The sequence below is a fragment of the Pristiophorus japonicus genome, chromosome 3 (assembly GCF_044704955.1).
Source record: "Pristiophorus japonicus isolate sPriJap1 chromosome 3, sPriJap1.hap1, whole genome shotgun sequence".
NCBI lineage: Eukaryota > Metazoa > Chordata > Chondrichthyes > Pristiophoridae > Pristiophorus > Pristiophorus japonicus.
This window is the reverse complement of record NC_091979.1, coordinates 303,154,112-303,165,663: the sequence shown is the minus strand read 5'-3', so window position 1 is coordinate 303,165,663 and position 11,552 is coordinate 303,154,112. Positions and strand designations below refer to the sequence as shown.

The following is an 11,552-nucleotide window of genomic DNA, read 5'->3' as shown; positions in this document are numbered from 1 at the left end:
CTTCCTCCAACCCGAGCAAAGGTGCTTCCAGAATCGCTTCTACAAAAGCAACACCAACTGGAGCCCCACCTCCCAATACCAACTGTACCCCACCTCCCAATACCAACTGTACCCCCACCTCCCAACACCAACTGTACCCCCACCTCTCAACACCAACTGTACCCCACCTCCCAACACCAACTGTACCCCCACCTCCCAACACCAACTGTACCCCACCTCCCAACACCAACTGTACCCCCACCTCCCAACGCCAACTGTACCCCACCTCCCAACACCAACTGTACCCCACCTCCCAACACCAACTGTACCCCCACCTCCCAACACCAACTGTACCCCACCTCTCAACACCAACTGTACCCCACCTCCCAACACCAACTGTACCCCACCTCCCAACACCAACTGTACCCCACCTCCCAACACCAACTGTACCCCCACCTCCCAACACCAACTGTACCCCACCTCCCAACACCAACTGTACCCCCACCTCCCAACCCCAACTGTACCCCACCTCCCAACACCAACTGTACCTCCACCTCCCAACACCAACTGTACCCCACCTCCCAACACCAACTGTACCCCACCTCCCAACCCCAACTGTACCCCACCTCCCAACACCAACTGTACCTCCACCTCCCAACACCAACTGTACCCCCACCTCCCAACCCCAACTGTACCCCACCTCCCAACACCAACTGTACCCCACCTCCCAACACCAACTGATCCCCCACCTCCCAACACCAACTGATCCCCACCTCCCAATACCAACTGTACCCCACCTCACAACACCAACTGTACCCCACCTCCCAACACCAACTGTACCCCCACCTCCCAACACCAACTGTACCCCCACCTCCCAATACCAACTGATCCCCCACCTCCCAACACCAACTGATCCCCACCTCCCAACACCAACTGTACCCCCACCTCCCAATACCAACTGTACCCCACCTCACAACACCAACTGTACCCCACCTCCCAACACCAACTGTACCCCACCTCCCAACACCAACTGATCCCCACCTCCCAACACCAACTGTACCCCCACCTCCCAACACCAACTGTACCCCCACCTCCCAACACCAACTGTACCCCCACCTCCCAACACCAACTGTACCCCCACCTCCCAATACCAACTGTACCCCACCTCACAACACCAACTGTACCCCACCTCCCAACACCAACTGTACCCCACCTCCCAACACCAACTGATCCCCCACCTCCCAACACCAACTGATCCCCACCTCCCAACACCAACTGTACCCCCACCTCCCAACACCAACTGTACCCCCACCTCCCAACACCAACTGTACCTCCACCTCCCAACACCAACTGTACCGTACCCCACCTCCCAACACCAACTGTACCCCACCTCCCAACACCAACTGTACCCCACCTCCCAACACCAACTGTACCCCACCTCCCAATACCAACTGTACCCCCACCTCCCGTTACCAACTGTACCCCACCTCCCAACACCAACTGTACCTCCACCTCCCAACACCAACTGTACCGTACCCCACCTCCCAACACCAACTGTACCCCACCTCCCAACACCAACTGTACCCCACCTCCCAACACCAACTGTACCCCACCTCCCAACACCAACTGATCCCCCACCTCCCAACACCAACTGATCCCCACCTCCCAACACCAACTGTACCCCCACCTCCCAACACCAACTGTACCCCCACCTCCCAACACCAACTGTACCCCCACCTCCCAACACCAACTGTACCCCCACCTCCCAATACCAACTGTACCCCACCTCCCAATACCAACTGTACCCCCACCTCCCGTTACCAACTGTACCCCCACCTCCCAATACCAACTGTACCCCACCTCCCAACACCAACTGTACCCCCACCTCCCAACACCAACTGATCCCCCACCACTCAATACAAACCGAGGCTTCCCTCTCTCAACTATGTGAACCACAGTGTGTGGATCTTCCTCAAAGTGTATGCTTGTACGACTTGTTCTCTGAATGGATGGATGTTTATCCACAACCAAATTCAGAGTCAGCTCCGAAAGCGACGGGCTCGGTTGTTAAGCGATGGAATATTTCAATGTAGAAAAACATGAATTTTCACCAAATGTTTTGTGGCAGGATTGACTTGATGTAACGCTCTGTTATTAACCCCCAGGGCCTGGGGACCAGGGGACCAGGGGACCTTTATTTTCCTTCTGTTCAATAAACAGGATCTGTCCCCAGCCATCTACCATACTCTGCAAAAAAAAACCTCGTGCCCAGCTGGAAGGGCTGGGTTGGGTGCAGGAACTGCTGTGGAACTTGCTGTCCATTTCTAACGAGTTATACAAAGGATATCAGTACATACATGAACATAAGTTAGCTGGGAGCATCCCAACCTGCAATTACATTAGGTACCCTTGGGAAAACCGCATAGAGCAAAGAGCGGTGCTCGCTATTTACAATTACTGCTGCGTGTCCCATCTGTTTTAGCTTTTCTCCGAAAGAACACACAGACAGCATCATTTATATATTGATAGTATCGCAAAGGTCGATAAGGAAACGACTTTCTTCGAACTTCCTTCATGACACCCAGTAGAAAATGTTAGAACTGTCCGGGGCACTTCATCCCGAGTTAAGCTCCGGTTATTTATATTTGCAGATAAACTAACTTGTCCCGGTAAGTTACTTGGAAAGCATTGCTGGGAAGTAGCGCTAACGCCTGCAGATTGAGGAAAGCACACCTCTCCGCTGCACACTGACCGCATTTTGGAAAGCAGTGGCCATTTAAACAGCCTGCAAAGATTATCCCAATGACTAACAGTGCGCTTTATCGAACATGCCAGATATTTTATGAAACCCGCTGCCCAGCTCACTGGTCGCACTCTTGCCTGTGAGTCATGAAGGTTGTGGGTTAAAGCTACACTCCAGGATTTAAGTATATAATACAGACTGACACTTCGGTGCGGCACTGAGGGAATTGGAAGTTTTGGATGAGAAGTTAAAATCATAACAGGAAGCTATTCGGCCCATCTCTGAAAGAGCGATCCAACTAGTCCCACTCGCCGGCGCGTTCCCCGTAAGCCCTTCATTATTTTTCCTTTTTCAAGTATGTATCCAATTCCCTTATTATTGAATCTGCTTCCACCACTCTTTCAGGCAGTGCGTTCCAGATCATAACGATTCGATGCGTAAGTGCTGTAGAACGGAACAGTTTTGAGTGCAATTTAAAATAACACACAGACAATGGCACATATTTTGTAAAATTATATTTACATCAATCTAACCATAAAACAATACATCTTGAGAGGACTAATGGGTCCCATTTTCACCCAGTTAGTGGTTTTACACCAATACATTAAACCATTGAACAGGTCAGCTTCAGCAACATAAGAATTAATCACACTCTTTGCAACCAGAGCTTTGCTACAAAATGTAAAACACAAAAACGCGTACAAAAATATTTTCTAAAAATCTCCAGATTAATTGGCAGGAATTCAATAGCTTCGCCAGCTTGTGAAGTTACGGGCGATCTCACGATTGCCATGGTGAGTCCTTTAAGGCCGGATATTTACATGCAGACATATAGAATCGTCCACAAGGCACCAAAAAAAATCTCAGCATGCAGTGTTTAAATGCGAAAGTACAAAACATCCATTTGCGATTTAAAACTAACACCGGATAAAGTCGCCTACCATTGATCTCTGATCAGCTCTAATTCCTCTAACCCCCTTTCCTCCTTCTGGCTGTTCCCAAACCAGAGGGAAAGAATTAAAACATGAAATGCTTGCTGCACACATCCTATTAAACTTAGACTTCAGCAAAAGGAAGCCTGTTCCTGGTTATTTATAGGATTAGAGAGCTTTTGTATCATTTATCACGCTTCGTTTTTTTTTGTTGTTGAAGATATTAGTGACCAATATATAAAAAAAGTGCCGGAGTGAGTTTCCTCAGACAAACATTCACTGCCTTGTTTACAAAACATTCCCTTTCCCATCTGCGTATAAACTCCCAGCAACAACACGACCTCCACCCCTTTCCAATCATGTAACAATCGAATTAAATCTGAGAAATGCCTGTGCCGAGAGTCTTGTCCCTGTCGGGCTTTGTGAGCAGGGAGAGTTAGGAAAACGCAGGTAAAAGGTTAGTTAATACGATATGTACACAGTACCCTGACTCGTTTAACCGTTTCGCGAAACCAGAAACCACTGCACTGCAAATGAACAGAGCTGTGTAGAAGATCAACTTGCTTTCCCCAAAAGATCCCAAGGGTGGGAGAGAGGGTGATATTTAAGGGTCTTTGAGGCGGCGCTGGAGGAAGGAGCGAAATGTAAACACGTAGCTGTAGGAAACGTGGGTGCAATCTGCCATAAATACTCTTTGTCCCCTTAAGGTTCTTCGCCTTGCGGGTAGTGTCATTTGTCTCTTGATGTGTTTACACTGTCCTGGGCGGACAGACGGGCAAGGGGCTGGCCCCGGTGCACAGAGTCCCCACCACGGAACTGGCCGCTCTCTCGCTGGCCAACTTCTTCTCCTTCTGCCTCAGGTGGATCTTGGTGTGCCTCTTCCTCTCGTCGCTCCTGGCGAACTTCCTGCCGCAGAAGTCGCAGGAGAAGGGCTTCTCCCCGGTGTGGGTGCGGATGTGGGTGGTGAGGTGATCGCTGCGGCTGAAGTTCCTCATGCAGATGCGGCACTGGAAAGGCTTGTGGCCGGTGTGGATACGGATGTGCCTGGTCAGCTCGTCGGAGCGGGAGAACCTGCGGTCGCAACCCTCGGCCGGGCACGGGTAGGGTCTCTCGTGGACCGGGGTCTTGCTGGGCCGGTTGGGGTATTTCCTCAGCCGGATGGGCCGGAGCGGGAGGTTCTGTCCGCCGTAAGCGCTGGGCAGCCGTGCCCCTTCTCCGGACGGGTTGCCCAGAGTGAAGTTTCTGATGGTGGACAGAGGAGTCAGAGGAGGCGCCATCCTGATGGGCTCCACCGGGCAGAAGGGTTTGCGCTCGGTGCTGGGGTGAAGGTCTCGGTGCGGGTGCTGAGGCTGGAAGATGCTGCTGTAGTCCGGCAGGATGGGGAATAAGGTGTTGTCCACCATCGGTTTGGGAGAAGGATAGGATGGGGGAGGAGGGTATCCCAGGCTGCATGTGGAGGTGCTGAAGAATGGAGCCGGATCCTGATAGATCTCCCCGCAGGTGTAAGGAGGTGGCGGCGAGTATATGTGTTCCATCTCGTTCTGATTCTGCGCCATCGTACAACTGATGGTGCTGGGGAGGGGGTTAGGAGAAGCCGAGGAAGAGGAGGAGGACGATGAGGAGGAGGAAGGTGGAGGGACTCCCAAGATCCCAGCACTCACTATGTTAATGATGCCTTCAGGATTCCAATTGGCGCTGGCACATTGAGAGTCAATGGAGAATTTGCCCATGTAGGTGAAAGTCTGACTACGGGGGGCAGTGTGCGGGTGGTAGGCGTTGGGATAAGGTAAATCGATGGGTCTCTTGTCGCTGCCCATGTCCACGTTAATCATTCCATCTGAAAAGTAAAAAGAGAAGCGGTGTTGGTCTGGAGGATACTAATCATTCACTTTGCCGAGTTTCGGACAACTAACTAGCTATACGCGGCAATTACGACAACCAAAACCGTCCGCAAACTAAACTGAACTGAACCTGGGACACAACCTCTGGAAAAACCCTGTGATAAATAAACACGAGCCACCAAACACAACAAGTTGTAAACCAGACTAAACAACGCCTCTGGTGAAGGGACTGGTAGCTGTTCAATAGGTCCCGCGTACTACATGGAATTACATACTGCGCTCTTTAACTTTTTTAATTCCTGCATATTCTGTTTTCATTTCGGATTTACAAGTTTTTAATACTTTCACTACCCCCTCGAAAGAATGAATTAAATGGAAACTGTCCGCCTTTAGATAGCCACTTCTCCACTTTAACAAATGACTACTTGAAACAACAATATAAACGAGTATCAGTCTGGGCTTATTGTCAACAGCCGCGGCCAGTCCACGGGTGTCCGAGCCCTTCTCCCTCCAAGCCGCGTACACTGGACCAGTGGCCAGGTGCTCGGTGCCAAGTTGCTTACCTGAGGACATCTGCTCGTAATGTGCCAGCTCCGGGTTGGGGAAGATAGTGACGGACGCTGGCAGCGAATTGATCTCATCCACCGGGTACATGCTTTCAGGTAGCTGGTGAAAGAGGCTTCCCAGCGACACCGTTTTCGCCGTCATCATTTATTTTGGCTGGATCTTGGATTTAAAAAAATGAAAGTTTTTTTTTTCTCTCTCCCCTTGTTTAAACGTTAGTGTCACAATGTTGAAGCCAGGCTGTGTCTGTGTGGGTTGCCCAGAGACTGAGGAAGCGACAGGGTCCTTCCCCCCTCCTGTATAATATTTAGTCCCCTTTATAGCTGCTGCTACTCTCTGGCACTTCTCTCTCTCTCTCTCTGCTTCAATCTCCTCTCTCGGGCGCCACTTTACTATTTATCCCGAGCCGTCGAATGCCCCGTGACGTAAGAGACCATATATGGACTGGGAGAGGAAAAGGGCTGCGACTCGGCGTAGTGACGCGGGCTGGGCGGGCAACTGAGAGACTACACGCCGGGGGACCGGCCACCAACATCCGCTCGTCTGCTCGGCCAGAGATAGGGGGCATCCCATGGGCATAGCCCCCCTTCCTCCCACCTCCTACACCCCAGATCCAGGGCAAGGAGCGGGCAATAACAGTGGCCCCTCCCGCTCCCTCCCATTGCAGGGCTGCTGGAGAATTTGCACAGTCTTCATTTTCCTGGTCCATTTTACTCCAGCGCGCCAACGTCGAGGGTATTCCGGCTGCCTGCGACTGTCCATGTATGGCGAGCGGATCCGGCGGGCGGGCTGAGGGAAGGCACCGCCCCACTCCCCATATTTGGCACCAAATTCCGGAAAACAAGTCACGGAAACTCGCGAAAGCCGCGCTAGCGGCTGCGAGAGACACAGTAGACAGCAGCCGGGGAGTGGAAGCAGCGACAGACCGCAGAGAGACCGCAGAGCGGCTCCAGGCAGCAATCATTATATTCAGGCAGAGAAATGCTATTTACATCCATGTAGCGAGCCGATTCCGCAGTGCTTTCAGTTCCACCTCCTCCCCCTTGGTTTATAAACATTACAACAGTGACTACACTCCAAAAGTACTTCATTGGCTGTAAAGCGCTTTGAGACGTCCGGTGGTCGCGAAAGGCGCTATATAATTCCAAGTCTTTCTGTTAGTTTTGGGCTAAGGATGCGGGGGGGGGGGGGGGAAATCTGTGAATCTTTTTTGTTCTGAGCAATTTAGATATCAAGGCGGCCGAAAGTTTCCCATTGCACAGGGACTTTTCCTGACCACGATTCCTGTTGTCCTGAATTTCACCCGCAATCACCCAGATACATGCTGGAAAGGCAAAGTAACCCAGGCACTGGAATGCTGCAAATGGGACGGTGGCGCTCCTGCTCTGCTGCTGATGGTGGGGCTCTGCTCACAGTGTTCAGTGTGCGCTCTGTGAACTGCTCCACTGCTACATTCAGCGAGGAAGAAGCAGGCACGTCTGAGTCAGCATTACCCATTGGCCAGAAAATCTTATGTTCCGGAAACAATCCGTGCTTAAAGAGGCACGATAGTGTGGGACGCAATGCTTGGATCTGTTATACAGCTGGTGTAAATGCCTGGGACCAATACTGATTGTCCTTTCAAAATACAATTCCATCTTCTCTTGGAGCTCCCTCTCTCTTGGTATACTCTGTTTCTACTCTACTCTGTCTCACTCTCTCTCACACACTGTCTCTCTCACACCCTCACACTCAATCTCTTACTCTCTCACTCACTCTCACTCTATCACACACACACACACACTCACTCTCTACTCTGTCTCACTCTCTCACACACTCTGTCTCTCTCACACTCTCACACTCTGTCTCTTACTCTCTCACTCACTCACTATCACACACACATACACACACACACATACTCACTTTCTCACTCAGACACGCTCACACACTCACTTTCTCACACTCAATATCACACACACTCACTCTCACACTCACTCTATCACACACACTCACTCTCTCACACACTCATTCTTTCTCACACTCACTCTATCACACACACTCACGATCACACACTCACTCTTTCTCACACTCATTTTATCACACACACACATTCACTCTTTTTCATTCACATTCTCACACTCTCATTCTCTCACACACACTCACACTCCTTCTCTCTTAGTCTCTCACACAAAATCTTTCTCACACACGCTCACATTCACTATCACACACGCTCTCACACACAATCACTCTTTCTTACACACTCTCTGCATTCTGTCTCTTTATCCTCAGTCTCTATTCTTTTTCTTGCATGCTCTCTAGATCTATTTTTTCCATCTCATCATCTCTTTAGTTCCAAGTTCCTCATTAGCTCTGTGTTCCCTTTTTCCTTAGTCTGCCTTTGTAATATCCTTTTATTATTACTATGTCTATATTCATATTTTAAATACTTGATTTTGTGTTGGTCATTGTGAGGGCTGTCAGTGCTGGGAATAGGATACTTTTCATTCGGAACACCATGTCAGCATCAATCACTCCCAGTCATGTGTGAGTAGGATTAGATATAGAGTAAGGGTACAGTTTGATTGGAGCTACTAGTCTCAGACTGGAATTATACTGTCCACTGTGCAACATTACAGGCTGCATTGAGATGAGAGAAAAATAAGCTCTGTGGGTGCATATATTATTAATGATAGGAAAATGCAAGTGGGAGCGCCAACATTCAAAGCTTAAGACTGCCCAAGGATTATTTGTACACACAGCTAGAGTTATATGACAACCAGCCTGAACTTTAGTGCACTCGTAGTCAGGACATAATTTTCTCATTATAAAGGCATATCTCAAAATTCAACATCTGGACTGCAAGGTGCCCCCCACACACCACACACAAATTCTGCTGTAAAAATGTACTTCAGCTCAAACTCAGAGGAGCACAACCTATTGCACTAGGCAACATTTTGAGGAAGCAGTCCCCCTGAGAGAGGCTGCCCATTAGGGCTGGCTTTGGACAATGTCCATTAGGAACATGATTGAGATGGAAGCTTTCTGAAACACCCATCTCAATAGTTCCAGTTGGATTTGATAATAAAGGCCAGTGTTTAAACCCAATGCCAGTCTTTTCCTGTTCTTTATTTGATCATATATATATTCTCAATTTCCCGTTCACTTTCACTCACTATTGAATCTCCTTTTCACTTTCCCTGCATGCTCCCTTTCACACACTCTATATTCCCTCATTTACTTTCTCCATATTCTCCCTTTTACTATATCTGTATTCACCCTTTCAAACTCACGATATTATCTCTTTGTATTCTTCATTTCACTCTCTATTCTCCCATTCACTCTTTATTCTCGCTTTCACACTCTCTCTGTATTGTTCCTTCATGCTCTCTGTATTCTCTCACTTTCTGTATTCTTGTTTAACTCATTATTCTCCCTTTTCTCTGTCTCAGTATCCCCTTTCATTCCCACTATATTCTCCATTTCACTCTCTGTATTCTAATTTCACTGTCCTTTGCTCTCTCTGTTTTTAGCCCCTTTCTCTCTGTATTCTCCCTTCCATTCTTTCATTGGCTATTCTCACTTTCACCCATTGTATTCTAATTCTTAGTCTCCATATTCTCTGTTTCACCGTCTCTATAGTATCCCTTTCACTCTCACTGTACTCTCTCTTTCCCTCTTTACTCTCCCTTTATTCTTTCTGTATTCTCATGTTCAGTGTCTACTTTATCTGTGTTCTCTCTTTATGTTCTCCATATTCTCATTGCACATTGTGGGGCTGAAATTGAGCCCCGCCCCACCTACCGATTTTGGAGGTTTTCTCCACCCCGGTCCATAGGATGGAGATACCGGAAAAATGTAGTATTTTGACATTTTCTTTGGCTCGGGGCGGAATTACCCTTGCATGGGATCTGCTGCCCCGACCAGTCATCAGCGTCACACTGGCACGTCACAACATCTCACACCTTCAGTTACAGGGGAGGGCCGCTGTGAACTCTGCAGCCACCTTAGTGGCAAACACTGGGCCACCAGGGAGGGTTTTGGCTGGGCCAGTGGCCTGGCACCTAAGAGGGGGTGTCAGGCTGCCTGTTGACGGTTCGGCCGAACCGGCGGACATAATTGTCGACCCGACCTGGCAGTCGGCCGACAAAAGAAAATAACATTGCATCAATGGCAGTGCCATTTCCCCTTTAAGGGTGGCCGCGCCACCAAGCCACAGAGAGTGCACTGACACAAAAAGCTGTCAGTGGCACCGACTGACAATGGGGCCAATCCTGAAGGGCAATTCCAGGAAAGGGGCAATTTCCTGAGCGACAATTTCAGGAAGGGGTCCCCACCGGTCGGTACACGCGGCGGGAAAATGGGCGGAGCGGTCCCGGAGACCACTCCTAAACTGAGGAAGGGCTTTTTTCAAAATGGCATCCCCTCCATGGACACCCGGCAGCCATTCCGCACTGATCTGTGCCGCTGCTTTCAGGCAGCCAGAGGCCGTATAGAAAGCGGCAATTTTTGCCACTGTGTATTCTCCCTTAATTTACTGTATTCCCCAGTGTGTCAGTTGTGTCTCAGTGGGTAGCACACTCACCTCTGAGTTGGAAGGTTATGGGTTCAAGCCCCACTCCAGGAACTTGAGCACACAAATCTACGCTGACACTCCATTGCAGTGCTGAGAGAGTGCTGCACTGTCAGAGGTGCTGTCTTTCAGATTAGATGTTAAATCGAGGCCCCGTCTGCTCTCTCAGGTCGACGTGAAACATTCCATTGCAGTTTTTCGAAAAAGAGCAAGGGAGTTATCCCCGGTGTCCTGGCCAATATTTATCCCTCAATCAACATAACAAAGAGAGCTTATCTGGTCATGTATCGCACTGCTGTTTTTGGGACCCTGCTGTGCAAGTTGGCCACTGCAATTCCTACATTACAACAGTGACTACACTTCAAAAGTACTTCGGGCTGTAAAGCGCTTTAGGAAGACCTGAAGTCTTCTGTATAAATGGAAGTCTGTTCTTTATAGAACAGGTCTTTTGGAGACAAGCAATGATTCAGTGCCATTAAAACCCCAACATTTACTGGTGCAGCTGGGGGTGAAAGGAAGATTGGCTTGTTTGGTTCTGCAGTGCATCCTCCCCACAGGACAATGCTCCAGGCTGTGCAACAGCAGGTGACCGGAAGAGTAAATGTGGTGCCAACCTTTCAGAGTTTTCCAAAAGAAAGAGGTTTGGCTGCCAAGCTAAGACTACATGAGGCTAGACTTTCCATTATTGTGCAGATCGCCCAAAAATGGCGTTTATTATGAGTTTTGAGATTGCCGGATTATCGCCCATTTTCAAACTCCCTCTTTTCCACTTTACAAAATGGGCATTAGCGGGAACGATGTGAAATGGGTGTTAGCTGTATTTCTTTTTTCTTTTGTTGTAAAATGTCGGCATCCATAGCAACGCCATAGCAATGGTTTTTCCCGCGTTTTACGAGGTCAGGGGTCATCAATACATGCGCAGAAGAGGAGAGAGAGCAGAGAGG

The 11,552-nt window shown here is 49.2% G+C and overlaps 1 protein-coding gene across 1 annotated transcript; it reads right to left on the bottom strand.

Moving 5' to 3' along the window:
* Positions 1-3,222: 3,222 nt before the first annotated feature.
* egr2b (early growth response 2b) lies at positions 3,223-6,439 on the bottom strand. Its single transcript, XM_070876847.1, has 2 exons — positions 6,059-6,439; positions 3,223-5,491 (listed from the first exon to the last, which is right to left on the bottom strand). The coding sequence occupies exons 1-2, from the start codon at positions 6,204-6,206 to the stop codon at positions 4,404-4,406; spliced, it is 1,236 nt and encodes a 411-aa protein (XP_070732948.1). The 5' UTR covers positions 6,207-6,439; the 3' UTR covers positions 3,223-4,403.
* Positions 6,440-11,552: the final 5,113 nt, after the last annotated feature.

Excerpts from the sequence above, each read along its gene's own strand:
- egr2b (XM_070876847.1), bottom strand. The coding sequence starts at position 6,206 with ATGATGACGGCGAAAACGGTGTCGCTGGGAAGCCTCTTTCACCAGCTA. Across the intron at positions 5,492-6,058 it reads TTACGAGCAGATGTCCTCAG|ATGGAATGATTAACGTGGAC; the intron begins GTAAGCAACTTG and ends TTTACTTTTCAG.